At 45.0% G+C, this 19,902-nt stretch overlaps 1 protein-coding gene across 1 annotated transcript in view; it reads right to left on the bottom strand.

The window, feature by feature from the left end:
* Positions 1-19,902, bottom strand: part of SLX4IP (SLX4 interacting protein) — a 212,998-nt gene that overhangs the window by 14,491 nt on the left and 178,605 nt on the right. The window contains 2 exon segments of the mRNA XM_061435611.1: positions 9,816-9,904; positions 17,599-17,676. Of these exon segments, the coding sequence (XP_061291595.1) occupies positions 9,816-9,904; positions 17,599-17,676 (167 nt within the window).

Below are 19,902 nucleotides of genomic sequence, written 5' to 3'. Positions count from 1 at the left end.
TCCTCTGCCTTTTCTAAAACCAGATTGAGCATCAGGAAGTTCACATTTCACATATTGCTGAAGCCTGGCCTGGAGAATTTTAAGCATTACTTTACTAGCGTGTGGCTGTGACGGGCGTGCTAAAGAGCAGGCGGCTGTGACGGGTGCGCTAAAGTCCAGGCGGCTGCGACGGGTGCGCTAAGCGCGGCCGAGAGGAGTTACCCCATGTCCGAGGTCAGGGGCAGCGGCCGACAGTGCCAGACTGTGACGGCGCAGGAACGGCCGAGAGGAGCTACCCCACATCCGAGGTCGGGGCGGGGGGGGCGGGGGGGGGTGCCCGAGAGGAGATATCCAGCGTCTGAGGTCAGGGGCGGCGACAAGAGGAGTTACCCCGCGTCCGAGGTCAGGGGCAGCGGCTGGGAGGAGATACCCCACGCCCCTAAGCCCGAGGCCAGGGGCGGCGGGCGGGAGGAGATACCCCACGCCCCTAAGCCCGAGGCCAGGGGCAGCAGCTGGGAGGAGCAACCCCATGCCAGAGGCCAGGAGCAGTGACCAGGAGGACCAACCCCACGCCGTGGCTGCGTGGGCACACGAGGGCCTAGAGGAGCTATCCCACATTGAAGGTCAGGAAGGGCGGCGGTGAGGAGATACCCCTCATCCAAGGTAAGGAGCATTGGCTGCGCTTTGCTGGAGCAGCTGTGAAGAGATACCCCACGCCCAAGGTAAGAGAAACACAAGTAAGATGGTAGGTGTTGCAAGAGGGCATCAGAGGGCAGACACACTGAAACCATACTCACAGAAAACTAGTCAATCTAATCACACTAGGACCGCAGCCTTGTCTAACTCAATGAAACTAAGCCATGCATGTGGGGCAACCCAAGGTAGGCAGGTCATGGTGGAGACATCTGACAGAATGTGGTCCACTGGAGAAGGGAATGGCAAACCACTTCAGTATTCTTGCCTTGAGAACCCCATGAACAGTATGAAAAGGCAAAATGGTAGGATACTGAAAGAGAAACTCCCCAGGTCAGTAGGTGCCCAATATGCTACTGGAGATCAGTGGAGAAATAACTCCAGACAGAATGATGGGATGGAGCCAAAGTAAAAAGAATACCCAGCTGTGGATGTGACTGGTGATAGAAGCAAGGTCCGATGCTGTAAAGAGCAATATTGCATAGGAACCTGGAATGTCAGGTCCATGAATCAAGGCAAATTGGAAGTGGTCAAACAAGAGATGGCAAGAGTGAATGTCGACATTCTAGGAATCAGCGAACTGAAATGGACTGGAATGGGTGAATTTAACTCAGATGACCATTATATCTACTACTGAGGGCAGGAATCCCTCAGAAGAAATGGAGTAGCCATCATGGTCAACAAAAGAGTCCGAAATGCAGTACTTGGATGCAATCTCAAAAACGACAGAATGATCTCTGTTCGTTTCCAAGGCAAACCATTCAATATCACAGTAATCCAAGTCTATGCCCCAACCAGTAACGCTGAAGAAGCTGAAGTTGAACGGTTCTATGAAGACCTACAAGACCTTTTAGAACTAACACCCAAAAAAGATGTCCTTTTCATTATAGGGGACTGGAATGCAAAAGTAGGAAGTCAAGAAACACCTGGAGTAACAGGCAAATTTGGCCTTGGAATATGGAATGGAGCAGGGCAAAGACTAATAGAGTTTTGCCAAGAAAATGCACTGGTCATAAAAATTCATATCCCCCTTTAAAAAAAAATTCAGATGATTCATGAATCAGAGGTTAATAATGCCCAGTTTAAAAGTTGAAGGGAAACAGCTGTGAAAAACAGAAACTTAATGGCCATCACCCCGGCAGAACTACCCTACCTCTTATTCAAAAATACCTTCCCGCACAAAAGCCTGGGGCTGCAAACTGCCAGCACCCGCAGGAAGGTCACCAGTCCTTCATTGGTGGTGGTTATCTTTACCCTAGCGTCTCCTGTGGCCGAGCAGGTGGGTCTGGACAGGATGGGAGAGGAAAGAGGTGAGGAAACGCTCAGGACAGCCGGCGGGTGGCAGGCCTGGCCAGCGAGGCCCACTACAAGCCTGGCTGTTGGTGGGAAAGAGGCGTGAGAGCCTGAGCAAAGCCATTAGATGACTGTCTCATTTCACAATTCTGCTCAGAGCTGGCCCTCTGCCCAGGGATACAGAAGGAACAGCTCTTCCCATCTCCCTCGAACAGACAGTGAGACCCCCTTTCCAAGTCTCCAATCTCATGATAGCAACGGCTTCTGTGGACAAGTCTGGGAACCTCGCCCCACATACAGCCTTGCTTGCTTGGGAAAGGAAGCACCGAATTCTAAATCATCTGTTTACTAATGAACGTTCCCGACAGGATCCCCTTGCACGTCGTCTCGGTCTGTGCTCTCTCACAGTGGGTGTTCTAGGGGCTGTGTGCACTTTTAGGAACCCAGCCTGAAAAATCTGCTGTTTCCCAACTCCTCTGCACCTTAGAGCAGTGGCCGGGTCCTTCCTCCAAAGCAGCGTCTCACTGGGAGTCTACTGGCAGCTACTGGAAAGAAAGGCATTTTAAGTGGGTGGTCTCTTCTCTCCCTCCTCCCCCTGTGGATGGTGGTGAGCAGAGCTCCCACAGGAGGTCACAAGTTTATGCTTTTGCTGTGTCCCTCTGTCCATCACCGACTTGCTGGCTAAACGAGGATGTGTCACTTAACTCTCTGGTACGTTAGTTTTTATAGCTGCAAAATGATGCTGGGTTGGCAAATGAGATGAAAAATAAGAACTGAGCTTCTTCAGAAGCTCACTAGCACAGAGGGTAAGGTGTTTAGCTCTTTGCTAATCTGGTATTGTTGTTGTTCAGTCGCTAAGTTATGTCTGATTCTTTGTGACCCCATGGACTGACTACAGCATGCTAGGCTTCCCAGTCCTTCACTATCTCCCAGAACTTGCACAAACTCATGTCCATCAAGTTGATGATGCCATCCAACCATCTCATCCTCTGTCATTCCCTTCTCCTGCGCTCAATCTTTCCCAGCATCAGGGTCTTTCCCACTGAATCAGCTCTTTGCATCAGATGGCCAAAGTATTGGAGCTTCGGTTTCATCATCAGTCCTTCCAATGGATATTCAGGGTTGATTTCCTTTAGGATTAACTGATTTGATCTCCTTGGTGTCTAAGGGACTCTCAACAATCCTGTCCAACACCACAGTTTGAGAGCATCAACCTTTGGGTGCTCAGCTTTCTTTATGGCTCAACTATCACATCCATACATGACTCCTAGAAAAACCATAGCTTTGACTATATGGACTTTTGTTGGTAAAGTAATGTCTCTGCCTTTTAATACGCTGTCTAGGTTTGTCATAGCTTTTCTTCAAGGAGTAAGCGTCTTTTAATTTCATCTAGCATTAATGGCATTTAAATGAGCTCTTCTTCAGGTTAAGAATAGGAAGAATGGTGGACGGGAATGATGAGATGATGATGGTGATGATAATTACTACTGCATCAGCACTTTAGAATTTACAAGACACTTTTATATTCATCGTTTCACTTGCATGGCAGGCATCACTTTTACTTCTTTTTTTTTTGACTGCCTGGGTCTTTGTTGCAGCACGCAGGCTTCTTCAGTTGTGCCACCAGGGCTCAGTAGTTGTAGGGCACAGTCTTAGTTGCCCTAAGGCGTATGGGATCTCAGTTCCCCGACCAGGGATTGAACCTGAGTCCCCTGCACTGGAAGGAGGATTCTAACACTGGACCAGGGAAGTCCCGGGCATCACTTTTACTTCTGCTTAACAAATCCCAAGAAGCCAAATGCTTTGTCCAAGGTCATCAAGTGAGTGAGGGGAGAGGTGGTGGTCAAAGTCAGGTCCCCATTTCACTTGTTTTATTCCCTGTCATGTTTTTCCTAAGTCAATCAATCATCTAAGTGGTCATCAAAGGGACACAATAGGTTTCTCAGAAGGAAAGGTACATGATGGGGCAAAGGCACAAAGGATCAGGGGGCATAGACACAGCCTATTCTAACTACCCTTTTGATCTTCCCCATTCTATCTACCCTCTCTAACTATTCTAACCAAGCCAATTTCTATGCTAAATTATCTATCCTTCCTGTTCTAACTTGGCCAAGGGCAGATTCCTTTGGAGGGCTGGAAATAGGGGACAGGAGACAACTCATTAACAAACACTGCTGGCTAACTCTTTGGGAGAATTTTATTATTAGGAAAGGAGAACAAAAGATCAGGCTACTGGAACATACAAGCAAAGGATAGCCCTGCCCTGTCGCTAAGTCGTGTCTGACTCTTTGCGAAACCATGGACTGTAGCCTACCAGGCTCCTCTGTCCATGGGATTTTGCAGGCAATAGTACTGGAGTGGATTGCCATTTCCTTCTCCAGGGGATCTTCCCAACCCAGGGATCGAACCCGGGTCTCCCACATTGTAGACAGACGCTTTACCGTCTGAGCCACCAGGGAAGTCCCATACCAACAAAGGATAGCTCATCTTTAAAAAAAAAATGATATTCCATGAGAAAAAGCTTTCTTATGGTCTCTGTCATTGTCTAAAAAAACTATTGTAGACAGACCAGACCAACCAAGAGCATCTTCATCCCCCAACACACAGCATTTCCATTAGGATCATTCCCCTGCCAATCCACAGAAGCGCAGGACAGGTGTGTGATGGATGCTGCTATAGTTCCCATCCTTATCCGGCCCATCCACAGGCCCTGTCGAGGACAAAGACATCTACCAAGCAGCAAAAATGACATGTGATTGAAAAGAAAATGATAAACTCACTGAAAGTTATTTTCCTTACTATGTAAGAAGTTTTTATATAGTAAGAAGTTTGTGAAATACAAAAGTACCAATAGAAAAATGGACATAAACACACAATTCACAAATGAACGGGTCCTGTTAACTAAATACAGACCAACCTCAGTTATCAAGTATGAAGTATAGAGGAGTGCAGACTAGGTCATTAACAGAAGCTATCTTTGGGTTGGGAGTTATGGGTAATTTTTACTTTCTTTGTATATGTTTTGATTCTGAAATTTTTTGTACAGTGAACATGTACAATTTTGGTAAGCTGTTATTAAGTAAAAAACCAACTTCAAAACACTGTGGGAAATGTGAAATATGGAAATTACCTCTTCCCACTCAAGGAAAATTTCCTAGTGTTACATGAATCTCTTGTTAATGGCTTCCATATAATTTACCACTAGCACTGTTTAGGAAATACAATAAGAAGAATGGATTCTTAAAGTCTGTGATACAGTAAGAAAAACATAGAAAAATCATCCACTACTTATTAATTTTTTGGTATTAAAAAAGAGTTCCTTTCTTGAATGATCTGTTTTAAACTTATATGGAAGTTTGCTCATGAAAGTTAAAGAATTCTGTTGTTGGGTTATGAAGTTAGTACACAAATTCTTTTATTTCTTCTATAAGGAGATCAAACTAGTCAATCCTAAAGGAAATCAATCCTGAATATTCATTTGGAAGGACTGATGCTGAAGCTGAAGCTCCAATACTTTGGCCACCTGATGCGAAGAGCTGATTCACTGGAAAAGACCCTGATGCTGGGAAAGATTGAAGGCAGAAGAAGGGGACGACATGGAACATGGATGGCATCACTGACTCGATGGACATGAGTTTGAGCAAATTCCAGGAGATAGTGAAGGACAGGGAAGCCTGGCATGCTGCAGTCTACGGGGTCACAAAGAGTTGGACATGACTTAGTGATTGAACATCAACAACAAAAAATTCAGGACTAAAATGTTTCAATTTCTATTTATCTTTCCTAAGATTAAAATATAATCCTCCCCTGAATTTTTTTTCCAATCTCAACTTTTAAAGCTACAAGTCAAGTGCTCTTTTGTGTAAAATTATTTTGTGATTTTTATTTAGATGTATTTTCATCCACTTTTTCTGGTAGAAACAGTGTGAGAAAGGATTTTTGATATACTCTGATACTCTCTCCCTTGACTGACAGGAGGACTAAGGCCCACCGAGGTTCAGTTACTCACAACTGAGAAATAGGACAGCCAGGCTAAAAATAACCCAGGCAAGGGCAGTTTATTGCTTCTTTAGACTCATTTTCACTTCAATTTTATACTCATAAACTAGATGGAGTGTTCTTTAAGATTGAACAATAGTTTAGTGCTTAACTATTGTCCCTTGTCGGGCATGCCAGCAACCCTTCCACTGAGAGGATGCTCTGGCGAGGGGTAGTGCTTTCTGAAGACTCCTGGCAGATGCTTTCACAGCTTGGTCACATGTCAAAGGAAGGTGAGGAAGACAGCCTAAACATCTTAGCGCCCACATCTACTTTTCTGCAGCACTAGTATTAAACACCATTTTTAAATTTCCCAAAGAATCACAGGTTTTTACAGCTTAGGTTTAAAAGAAAATAAGACTTTTGAACTTTCCTTCTGAATTGTAGAGAGGGGCCAAATGAACCATTAAGGTACAGAATGGATACGCCTTAAAAAAAAGGGAGGCTCCACCTAAATTAAAATTTTTGGGTCGCCAGGTCACCTTCACAGCCCTTGATCTGCAAGACTGTAAGCTCCTTGAGGGCAAGAATGATTTCTTTCTTTTTCTTTGTTTCCGCAGTGCCTGCCAGAGTTCCTGGCACAGAGTCAGCACTCAGCAAATTATGTTAGAATGTGATGGTAAGAACAGATGGGAAGGGCCACCAGAGACTAGGAGTGGCTGTAACCAATGCTCTGTGAGACAGCAGCTTTGTGCTGACTCTGAAATGTCCCAGATCCAGATGGGTCTGTGATTATTTACACAATAAACTTATTACTTTGGAAAGTAAAGTTATGGCTTCAGTTATTATTGGTTATTTCCCTTAATAAAGGAATAATAAAAATGAGAAATAATTTTGACTTTCCCAAAGGTTCCCAGGCTTTACATCAGAGAAAGCAGTCTTGACACAGGGACTTGGGTTTGTAAATATGCAAGACAACATTGCTGAGCTTCCTGCTGTTCATATTTTTAAGAAAAAGAAGGTGGGGGAAAAGCAAAACTTTGAAACTAAAGGTAAAAACTGCAAAAGGACCCACTTTTAGCAATAGTTCCAAAACTGAGACTATAAGGGCTTCGAGATTTCTTATGAGAAACTGTAGTAAGAAAAATACAGTGACTCATCCCGTAATCATGCCCTTTCTTCCCAAAGTACACAGCACAATTCCCACATCCCTGGCATGAGGGCACTCGGGACAGAGCTATTGCAACACGGAGCGCCTCCCCGCATGGGGCCCTCGTGCAGGGCGGGAGACAGACCTTCCCAGTGCTGGGCAGCGGCGTGGCTGCACTCACTCGGCCCCCAAAGATGGGGCGCTCCCTGGGCGCTCCTTCGTCTGGCACGGCTGCTCTCTTGGGCTGCCCTGCATCCAGGTGGAGCAGCTCTAAACAGACGCTCCCAGGTTTTCCAGCCAGTCATCACTTCAACACTGAAGATCCGATAGGAAAAGAGGAAAGGGGTAGGAGGAAGCAACCTCTACTTGGGGCCACAGCACAAGTAAGGCGGCCAGGCTCTGCCCGGTGCCCACTCTCCCCCGCCACTTCTGCAGCTGGGGAAGAGGGAGCGAAGTCAACAGTTACCCGACAAATGATTGATGTTCTTCCCCAAAACGGCTCCAATACGCCAGTCAGGAAGCCCACTCCCAGGCCTCCCCTAGTTCCTGGAAAGTAACTACTGAGAGAAAGGAGATGGATCTGGCCCTGGGGCGAGTGCCCCTGTGAACGGATAAAATGATCCAAAGCTTTAAGGGACAAAGGAAGTTCAAGGGCTAGTCAGAGGAGGGCCAGACCCCACAGGCGTCTACCAGCAGGAGGCCATCCTGGCAGGGAAAGGTGTTCTTTGATCTTCACGTAGCCGGGACAGGACGGGAGGGCTCTGCAGAGGCCAAGCGTCAGGGAGGACTGACTCGGAGGCACCTGGGACGGAAGGACTAGGGTCTTGGCTGGATGGGGCATTTGTGGGTGACAGGGCCCCCTGCTTGACTTGGGTGTGCTATTATTCCTGGAGCAGGCACTGAAAGGAAACGGGGGACAGGACCACGAAGAGGGGCTGCACAGGTGGGCTGGACACACAGAGAGGGGCTCGGAGGTGCCAGGGATTGAAGCTGCCCCGTCAGTGCCCAGCATTAGCTGACCGAGGGAAGTGTGCATGTGAAGGATGGTCAGAGGTGAGGACAAGGGAAGCTGAAGGCTGACCACAGCTAAAGGGAAGCATGCAAAACAGTGAAAAAGCCTCAAGATGGAAATGGCACTTTTCTCATAAGCTGACTTGGTGAGCTACCAGTGTTATCCCTGGATATCAGAACATTTCGAAGATAAGAAAACGGAACTGGCTTGTGCAAAACGCTCAGACCAGTCAACTTTTCATAATGAAAATTCTTCACATTTAGGAAGTCCTCCAGATTATAAGATTTATATGACAGCAGCTATAGAAAGCTTACATCTGTACAAATACCAGTGCCCCTAAGGAGGATGATATTTCATTTGTATGGAGATGTTGTAACTCATCCTTAATAATTTAAAATATTAAGTATTAATATTACATGTCATACAAGATCTAATTTTTTCTGTATTCTATTTGAAAACAGTAATACTTTGTGGTACAATTGTCTTCTCGAACCACAAATCACTGTTTTCATTGGTCTGAGAATCAGTTAAGCTATATTACATTACAGTTGTTTGCCAGCAGCATTATTACTTTAGTATTTGTTAATTTACTAAGATAATTCAACATTCTAGAAATGCTTCTGAAATAAACTTTTAACACTTGTCACTAGATGTGCTTCATTTATTGCACTTAATGTGTATACTTAAGAGTTTAGCTGCTAGATGGAATAAGTGCCTCATTGCATTTTCTGAAGGGCTCACCTGTTCTGGACAAAGGTATCTAAATTTAAATATGAATCCTCAGAAGACTCTTCTTGGGTCTCTGTTCAGCCTTCTAGTCTCTAAAACACTTTTCTTATGTATTTATTTAAGATGAGATAAGAAGCTGGTTTTGGACCATGAGGGCCAAATTTCAAATGGATTAAAAGATAACAAACATAAGGGGTAATCTAATATCCCCACAAATTATTTTAGAAGCATAATAATCATGACATATATCATGTCCAGGTTCAAGGTCTGCTAGACGCTTTTTCCTTTTTGTTAAAGTTTCAAGTCACAAGTCCAAAAATATGAAAAACAAAAATTGGTACAGAGGTAAGCTCAGACAGATTGGGCTGTGACTGCAGCAAGACACACACACACACACCCCACGGAGACTCTCAAATGTATGTGCTAAGCTTAAAAGACAAGGCTGTAAGCTATAACATTAGGAGTGAATTTTCAGAATCTACTTGTCTGCATAAAGAGCTCTGCTGAAACAGAAATAAGATTGACGGAGCTCAAAATTGAGCACAAGAAAAGAGAGGGAAAACAAATCCTATCAGCTAAGAAACAGCACATTGGGGAAAAGTACTGGTTTCCATGAAAATGTCAGTGATTCACCATGGAATAGAATTCAAAAGCCACTGACCCCAATGAAAGCTTCCAGTGGAAACATGTGGATTTTGCTCACTTCATTTAAAGAATGCTTTATATTTCATTTAAATACTATCAGAAGCATTTTCACGGTTTTTGTAGTATGTGCTTTCTCATTTTATGTTGCTATACTACTGATCACGCTAAATTCTCAAGAAGTCTTCAGGAAAAAAACAGCATATCAATGAATCAATATTATCACGCAAAATAGGATATTTTTGGTTCCTTAAAACATGCATTGAGGGCTCAACAGTTCTATTTATTACAGTAACTTTTCATTCAAGCAGATTTGCTTATAGAGTTTTTAATACATACCAAATCTTCACTCTGACTTGCCGAAAGATCACGACTGAATGCAAGCTGACTTACACAGACCACAAACCTGTCGGGAAACACTTGCAGTTCTGTACAAAAGGAAAGAAATCACATCACTCGAGGTATCAAAAGACTTTGAACACAGAAATGCTTGGTCCAAGAATTCTGCCTTACACTGATAAGCATGTACGTATCAGACACGTGTCTTTTCCCCTCCCCTCCTTCCAGGGTTTGCCATCAACAGCACAGGACAAGCACAAAGCTCCAGGGGCAGAGGAGGAGGCTGCAGATGGATCCACCTGAGCCCCTGGACCATGGTATCCCTAGAAAGCCCCAGGCACCCAGGGCCATCACAGCTTTCCTCCTGGGTCAGTTTGCTGTTTTCTGTTCAGACTCACATTTGGGAGACAGGATCAACATTTACTGCTGAGTGTTCAGACATACATAGGAAGAGGGAGGAAATCTGAAAACACACCTTGTCAGTGTTCTTGCTAGTTTCCCTCTCCCCTCTTCAGTCACCTGGCCTTGGAGAGGTTCCCTAGGCTGCAGGGCAAATTCCCAGTCTGAACCAGGCTATGAAAATAGCAGTGTTGGAGATTAGGAATTAATGATCATTCTTAAGGAAACAGTTAAATGTGCAATAGAAGGACTTCCCTGGGGGGTCTAGTGGTTAAGAATCTGCCTGCCAATGGAAGAGATGTGGGTTCAATGCCTGGTCCAGGAAGACTGCACATGTGGTGTGGCAGCTAAGCATGTGCTCTCGAGTCCATAAGCCTGAACTCCTGAAGCCTGCTCTGAGCCTGTGCTCTGCCACAAAAGAAGCCACTGCAGTGAGAAGCCTGGTACACCGCAACTAGAGAGTAGCTTCCCCTCGCCACAACTAGAGAAAGACTGCGCACAGCAAAGACCCAGCGCAGCCAGAAACAATAAAATAAATTTTAAAAGATGTGCAATAGGAAAGCCGGTCCAACTATACCACAGTCGCAACGACCTATGATTACAATTTCTTAAAGCAAAACCACTGACTTCCGGGTGGGGAAGGTGAAATGAATCACAGAACCAGACTCCTCAACATTCAATGAAAGGATGATTGAATAGTAAATGTGCCTGCTTCTCCGTCTGTCTGTCCATCTCTATTCATCCACGCAGCCCCCATGGACCTCTGGGGTGATGTCTGGAGTGACGTTTAGCCCATGTTAACAGTGAATATTCTGGGGTGGGGGATGGGGAGTGGGAGGGTCTTCTCTTCCCCCTTTTCTTACTTGGATCTTCCTGGTGGCTCAGACGGTACAGTGTCTGCCTGCAATGTGGGAGACCTGGGTTCGATTCCTGGGTCGGGAAGATCCCCTGGATAAGGAAATGGCAACCCACTCCAGCACTCTTGCCTGGAAAATCCCATGGACAGAGAAGCCTGATAGGCTACAGTCCATGGGGTCACAAAGAGTCAGACATGACTGAGCGACTTCACTTCACTTCACTGGCTGAACTGGAGAAGGAAATGGCAACCCACTCCAGTATTCTTGCCTGGGAAATCCCATGGACAGAGGAGACTGGAAGACTATAGTCCTTGGGGTCGCAGAAGAGTCAGACATGACTCAGCGCCTAAACAACTGCCTCAGTGTTTGTATAATACACATGTATCGTATTTACAACGGAAAGAAAGCTAATTGTTTCTAAAAGGGAAAGCCTTCCTTTTAGATGTAACCAATTTTTATTATTCTGAGTCATGAAAGTGAAGCCTTTTACATACAATGCACACTGCCCACAAGAAATGTCAGTGGGAGGGCCCTGAGACAGAGACAGAGAACAGGCGTGAAAGTGTCAGTTACGCAGACACATGACTCCTGCACAGTCAGTGCCTCAACCACTTGGAGAGGCTAAATTACATCAAAATGATGTTCTGGGATCCACTCTCTCCTCACCTGCTGTCTCCTTGGGGGTCGCGTTCTCTCCTCCAACTCATTCTACTTGGGGAAAGTGGGTTAGCAGTTTCAACAACAGCTCCGCTTACCCTGCTCAGAACCCCGCCCTGGTGCTTCACAGCTCACCACAAGACGTGCAGCTGCTCAGTCTCTGCAACCCGGGCCTGACGTGCTGTTCTGTTTCTCCCTTTTGGTCCTCAGGCAGAAACCCCCATTGCAGGGGGCTTGGGTGTGTTTAACCTCTGACCCCACATGGACGCTTTGGGCTTCCCTTGGGGCTCAGCTGGCAAAGAATCCGCCTGCAATGCTGGAGACCTGGATTCCATCCCTGGGTTGGCAAGATCCCCTGGAGAAGGGAAAGGTTACCCACTCCAGTATTCTGGCCTGGAGAATTCCATGGACTGTATAGTCCATTGGGTTGCAAAGAGTTGGACACGACTGAGTGACTTTCACTTTCACTACATGGATGCTTTATCTGGCTAGGTAACTATAGATGGGACACTGAAAAGGCAGAAAAACAAAGTTAACAAAGCAGTTAATATTTATTCACTAATGCTTAGAACATCTTATTGAGATAAGTGATAACCAGTCTGTTTCCGGCTTTCTGGAAAGGGAAATGAAGCCACAGAATTCATTATTTGTACTTCCTCTCCCAACATGACAATCTTGAAATACAGTAGCTCATCAGTGAATCAGAACCAGAATTCAAGAGACCTCCCTAACCCCCCCAAAGCAGGGGCCCAGGTTCAATCCCTGGTCAGGAAACTAGCTCCCACATGCCACAACTAAGGCCCAGCACAGCTAAAAAAATAAATAACTAAAATAGTTTTTTAAAAAAAGAATTAGAATTCAAAATTGCCAGTTCTATCAAATGAGGAGCCCATACCCGAAGGGTGGCAACCAAGAGGAGTTACCCTATGTCCGAGGTCAGGGCAGCGGCCGAGAGTACCAGACTGCGATGGCACAGGAACGGCCGAGAGGAGCTACCCTGCGTTCGAGCTCAGCGGGGGAGGCCGAGAGGAGATACCCAGTGTCCGAGGTCAGGGGGGGCGACGAGAGGAGATACTCCACGCTCCAAACCCGAGGCCAGGGGCAGCAGCCAGGAGGAGCAACCCCACGCCCGAGGCCAGGGGTGGTGGCCAGGAGGACCAACCACACGTCCAAGGAGCCGTGGCTGCGCGGGTGCAGGAGGTCCTAGAGGAGCTACCCCACGTTGAAGGTCAGGAAGGGCAGCGGTGAGGAGATACCCCTCGTCCAAGGTGAGGAGCAATGGCTGCGCTTTGCTGGAGCAGTCGTGAAGAGATACCCCACGCCCAAGGTAAGAGAAACCCATGTAAGATGGTAGGTGTTGCAAGAGGGCATCAGAGGGAAAACACACTGAAACCATACTCACAGAAAACTAGTCAATCTAATCACACTAGGATCACAGCCTTGTCTAACTCAATGAAACTAAGCCATGCCCATGGGGCAACCCAAGAGGGCAGGTCATGGTGGAGAGATTTGACGGAATGTGGTCCACTGGAGAAGGGAATGGCAAACCACTCCAGTATTCTTGCCTTGAGAATCCCATGAACAGTATGAAAAGGCAAAATGATAGGATACTGAAAGAGAAACTCCCCAGGTCAGTAGGTGCCCAATATGCTACTGAAGATCAGTGGAGAAATAACTCGAGAAAGAATGAAGGGATGGAGCTAAAGCAAAAACAATACCCAGCTGTGGATGTGACTGGTGATAGAAGCAAGGTCCGATGCTGTAAAGAGCAATATTGCATAGGAACCTGGAATGTCAGGTCCATGAATCAAGGCAAATTGGAAGTGGTCAAACAAGAGATGGCAAGAGTGAATGTCGACATTCTAGGAATCAGCGAACTGAAATGGACTGGAATGGGTGAATTTAACTTAGATGGCCATTATATCTACTACTGCGGGCAGGAATCCCTCAGAAGAAATGGAGTAGCCATCATGGTCAACAAAAGAGTCCGAAATGCAGTACTTGGATGCAATCTCAAAAACGACAGAATGATCTCTGTTCGTTTCCAAGGCAAACCATTCAATATCACAGTAATCCAAGTCTATGCCCCAACCAGTAACGCTGAAGAAGCTGAAGTTGAACGGTTCTATGAAGACCTACAAGAACTTTTAGAACTAACACCCAAAAAAGATGTCCTTTTCATTATAGGGGACTGGAATACAAAAGTAGGAAGTCAAGAAACACCTGGAGTAACAGGCAAATTTGGCCTTGGAATACAGAAAGAAGCAGGGCAAAGACTGATAGAGTTTTGCCAAGAAAATGCACTGGTCATAACAAACACCCTCTTCCAACAACACAAGAGAAGACTCTATACATGGACATCACCAGATGGTCAACACCAAAATCAGACTGATTATATTCTCTGCAGCCAAAGATGGAGAAGCTCTATACAGTCAGCAAAAACAAGACCAGGAGCTGACTGTGGCTCAGACCATGAACTCCTTATTGCCAAATTCAGACTTAAATTGAAGAAAGTAGGGAAAACCCCTAGACCATTCAGGTATGACCTAAATCAAATCCCTTATGATTATACAGTGGAAGTGAGAAATAGATTTAAGGGCCTAGATCTGATAGATAGAGTGCCTGATGAACTATGGAATGAGGTTTGTGACATTGTACAGGAGACAGGGATCAAGACCATTCCCATGGAAAAGAAATGCAAAAAAGCAAAATGGCTGTCTGGGGAGGCCTTACAAATAGCTGTGAAAAGAAGAGAAGTGAAAAGCAAAGGAGAAAAGGAAAGATATAAACATCTGAATGCAGAGTTCCAAAGAATAGCAAGAAGAGATAAGAAAGCCTTCTTCAGTGATCAATGCAAAGAAATAGAGGAAAACAACAGAATGGGAAAGACTAGGGATCTCTTCAAGAAAATCAGAGATACCAAAGGAATATTTCATGCAAAGATGAGCTCGATAAAGGACAGAAATGGTATGAACCTAACAGAAGCAGAAGATATTAAGAAGAGATGGCAAAAATACACAGAAGAACTGTACAAAAAGATCTTCACAACCCAGATAATCACGATGGTGTGATCACTGACCTAGAGCCAGACATCCTGGAATGTGAAGTCAAGCGGGCCTTAGAAAGCATCACTACGAACAAAGCTAGTGGAGATGATGGAATTCCAGTTGAGCTATTCGAAATCCTGAAAGATGATGCTGTGAAAGTCCTGCACTCAATATGCCAGCAAATTTGGAAAACTCAGCAGTGGCCACAGGACTGGCAAAGGTCAGTTTGCATTCCAATCCCAAAGAAAGGCAATGCCAAAGAATGCTCAAACTACTGCACAATTGCACTCATCTCACATGCTAGTAAAGTAATGATCAAAATTCTCCAAGCCAGGCTTCAGCAATATGTGAACCGTGAACTTCCTGATGTTCAAGCTGGTTTTAGAAAAGGCAGAGGAACCAGAGATCAAATTGCCAACATCCGCTGGATCATGGAAAAAGCAAGAGAGTTCCACAAAAACATCTATTTCTGCTTTATTGACTATGCCAAAGCCTTTGACTATGTGGATCACAATAAACTGTGGAAAATTCTGAAAGAGATGGGAATACCAGACCACCTGATCTGCCTCTTGAGAAATTTGTATGCAGGTCAGGAAGCAACAGTTAGAACTGGACATGGACCAACAGACTGGTTCCAAATAGGAAAAGGAGTTCGTCAAGGCTGTATATTGTCACCCTGCTTATTTAACTTATATGCAGAGTACATCATGAGAAATGCTAGACTGGAAGAAACACAAGCTGGAATCAAGATTGCCGGGAGAAATATCAATAACCTCAGATATGCAGATGACATATGGCAGAAAGCGAAGAGGAACTCAAAAGCCTCTTGATGAAAGTGAAAGTGGAGAGTGAAAAAGTTGGCTTAAAGCTCAACATTCAGAAAACGAAGATCATGGCATCCAGTCCCATCACTTCAGGGGAAATAGATGGAGGAACAGTGGAAACAGTGGCAGACTTTATTTTTCTGGGCTTCAAAATCACTACATATGGTGATTGCAGCCATGAAATTAAAAGATGCTTACTCCTTGGAAGGAAAGTTATGACCAACCTAGATAGCATATTCAAAAGCAGAGACATTACTTTGCCAACAAAGGTTCGTCTAGTCAAGGCTATGGTTTTTCCTGTGGTCATGTATGGATGTGAGAGTTGGACTGTGAAGAAGGCTGAGTGCAGAAGAATTGATGCTTTTGAACTGTGGTGTTGGAGAAGACTCTTGAGAGTCCCTTGGACTGCAAGGAGATCCAACCAGTCCATTCTGAAGGAGATCAGCCCTGGGATTTCTTTGGAAGGAATGATGCTAAAGCTGAAACTCCAGTACTTTGGCCACCTCATGCGAAGAGTTGACTGATTGGAAAAGACTGATGCTGGGAGGGACTGGGGGCAGGAGGAGAAGGGGACGACAGAGGATGAGATGGCTAGATGGCGTCACTGACTCGATGTCTGAGTGAACTCCAGGAGTTGGTGATGGACAGGGAGGCCTGGCGTGCTATGATTCATGGGGTTGCAAAGAGTCGGATACAACTGAGCGACTGATCTGATCTGATCTGATCTGATCAAATGATTCCTCTGAAAAATAAGAATGCTAGAACAGCAGATTTTAAGCAATTTGGTGCCAGGTATTTATCAACAGAAAGCCCTTCACTCTGCTTAGGTTGTAACTGAGATTTTCATGAACATTTAAATAAAAATTTAGGCAATGGCAGTCCCTACCATGAAGGGTAGCTAGTCTGTATTTTAACAGATACAAAGTTAACTGATTTATTTGACTAAGAGGATTGAACAGAGTGGAAGGCCCCACCGTGAGAGTAATACAGTCAAGTGACACTTAAAGTTAAGAAAGTGCAGATAATTGCAAAGATCCCAAGACCAAACCTTTACACAGTTCATTTTTTGTTGTTGCTTTGTTTAGAATACTGTGTTTTACTTGGAAGTACTGCTGCTGCTGCTTTGTCGCTTTAGTCGTGTCCAACTTTGTGCGACCCCATAGACGGCAGCCCACCAGGCTCTCCTGTCCCTGAGATTCTTCAGGCAAGAATACCGGAGTGGGTTGCCATTTCCTTCTCCAATGCATGAAGGTGAAAAGTGAAAGTGAAGTCACTCAGTCGTGTCCGACTCTTCGAGACCCCATGGACTGAAGCCTACGAGGCTTCTCCGTCCATGGGATTTTCTAGGCAAGAGTACTGGAGTGGGGTGCCAGAAGTACTACTGCTTTTATTTTTTCCTAAGTTTTTATTGGAGTATAGTTGCCGCATAGTTCATTTTTAATGTCCCTGTTTCATATCTTATTTACTAAAATCAGCAAAGGAAGCTGAGTTAAATTTTCTTTCCAAAGCTCAGATGGACTTGGAGAGCAGTTGTTAGCATCTGACTCTGTTGTTGTTGGCTGGACACATTTGACCTCATCTCCTCAGTGGACATCTTGACTCGGGGAGTCGTGGGGGCAGGGGGCCCCATCACACACCTACGGAGAGGCCCTGGCAGCTCAGGGCCGGGAATACACTTTTTCACACATACGCTCGCTCTGTACTCCAAGGCCTCAGTGTTCACAGACAGCGGTCTAACTGTCTGAAGTGACTCTGGATGCTCAAGTGCCAAGAGGCAGCAGGAAAGGAAGGCGGAGCATGGCCCCGCTCACTGGACTGAGGCAGGCAGTGAACAGAGCAAGATGGAAAAAAATAATCTCAAGCGCTTGCAAACACTCTTAATTAGTACTTCAGTTTCATGAAGGCTATGTGGCCACTAGGAATCGTCATTCCTTAATTTTCATTCCTTCTCTAAGGACATACTCACTGTGCAGAATGACCCAAGAAATCGGCTTCCTACCTGTCCTTGGTGAGCCCCTCAGGCAGCGGAGACGTATTCCTCTTTTTAGGAAGTAGGCTGTGATGTTAAAGCCGTAACCTGAAAAGTGAGTATCATACATCACTCATGTGTGGGATCGAATTTTAAAAATGATACAAATGAACTTACTTATGAACAGAAACAGATTCACAGATTTTGAAAACAAACCTATGGTTACCAAAGGGGAAATGTGAAGGGGGATCCATTAGAAGCTTGGGATTAACATACACACTACTATATATAAAAAGATAAGCAACAAGGACCTACTGTATAGCACAGAGAACTACGTTCAATATCCTCTAATAAACCATAATGGAAAAGAATATGAAAAAGAATGTATATATATACGTATAATTGAATGCCTCTGCTGTACACCTGAAACCAACACAACAGTGTAAATCAACTATACTGCAATAAAGTAAAATGAAAACGCCTGTAAAGTGAAAGAGGCCAGCATCAGACTAAACGCTTGTCTGAGAAGGAACCCCACAGGCCCGGCCCAGCGCCTGCCGCCCAGTGAGCACTCAGTGATTGCCTAGGGAGTCAGAGTAGGAGGATCTGTAGAGGCCTCTTCCAGAGGAAGAGGTGCACATGCCTGAGGAACTCCTAGGAGGCCTGGCCACGGCACCTGGAACAGCCTCCAATCACTGAAACGGCTCAGTTACTCTATCTGGAAAATCACTGAAACGGCTCAGTTACTCTATCTGGAAAATGGCCTAACTGAGGAGGTCGGACCAAACAGGCCTAACAATCAGGCCCTCAGGTAGGATGCTTAATTCAGGCTGAGCGGTTGTACCATTGGCCACTTTCTGATGCTCACGCTTATCAGCTCACATAACGAAGAGTTTAAAGTATTTGAAGAGGAGTGTGTTTTGCCTATAATTTATTCTAATTCAAATAAAGTCTTTATATAGGATGTGATGAAACGAAATATGACATAAGTCCCCCTCCCTCCCCCCAAAAAAGAGGCAGAAAAAACTCTCCAACCACCAGAATAGCCAAACTGGAAAAGGCCATGAACACCAACTGTTGGCAAGAATGTGGGCTAACAGGAATTCTCATGCACTGACAGCTGCTTTCAGAATCTAAAGCTGAACTCAAGCATAAACACAGGGTGCATGAATAGCACTTTTCACAGAAGTCCCAAACCGGAACTGATGCAAATATCCATCAAAAGTAGAATTTTTCATTGAAAACAAAGTGGGGTGTGGGGGAGGTAACAGTCACACAGTGCAAATCCTACTCTGCCCCTAAAAGTAAATGAACTTCAGCTAGAGGCCATATCAGGACTAAATCTCACAAGCATAAAGTTAAGCTAAAGAAACCTGGTCTGAAGGAGTGCACTCCACCATCTGTAACGATGGAGACATCACCATTCCTCTTACCATCATCAAATTCTGCAGCAACAAAACTTCCGTAGTCATGGGAAGTACCAACATAGTTCCCTCCTCTCTCCATCCCTCCCTTCTTTCCTCCCTTCCAGCTCTGCTCCAAGTATAAAGCACTCTGTCAACGAGCCTCCAGAAATGATCAAGTAAAAATGTCTGGTAAACACAGTTGGGTACCCGGTGGAAGAATCAGAAGTGAAAGGCCCACCGAAGAAGGGTGAGGGTTCCCAGGTCCTCAAACAACTTCAGCAAATCGCTTATCCTCAGAGTCAGGGTTTTAGTCATAAAACTGGAAGGTCCAGGAGTTAAAAGAGGTGGTCTCCAGGTCCACTGGACTCTCCAAAGACCAATACGATCCTTGTTTTGAAATAATTTATATATAAAAAATACAATTAAAGAAGTTTCCAGTTCTACACTCAAGTATCCTTCTGTTATCCTCGCAGAAAGATCCAGAACATCAGTGACCACAGACCTGATGTTCTGTCTACACAATTGCTTTAGCCGTGGGGATTTCGCAACAACAGTGACATCTATGACAGGATAATCTCCAGGTTTACAGAGATGAAATATGTTTTTTCCTAACACACTTGAAGTGGATTGCATTTTGGTCATGTGGCTTTCTTCTGCTTAAAATGTCAAATGAAATATGCACACCACTGGCATTATTCTGAGTGCTTTAAAACAAATACTTCGGACCTTAGGTCACCGCGAGAGTGGAAGTGACATCCACATCTGTTTATTTGTCTTGCAGCTGGGGGAGGGGGATGGTAGTCAGGGACATAGAAACACACAAAGAGAAGTGATTTTAAAAGTAATGGTTTATTATGTGAATTTTGCAAAGGACTGAACAACAACAAGAATACGTTATCAAAGTCACTCTGCCTTTGCTGCGGATCAC

This window comes from Bos javanicus, chromosome 13 (genome assembly GCF_032452875.1).
Source record: "Bos javanicus breed banteng chromosome 13, ARS-OSU_banteng_1.0, whole genome shotgun sequence".
NCBI lineage: Eukaryota > Metazoa > Chordata > Mammalia > Artiodactyla > Bovidae > Bos > Bos javanicus.
This window is presented reverse-complemented; position numbering and strand designations above follow the sequence as displayed.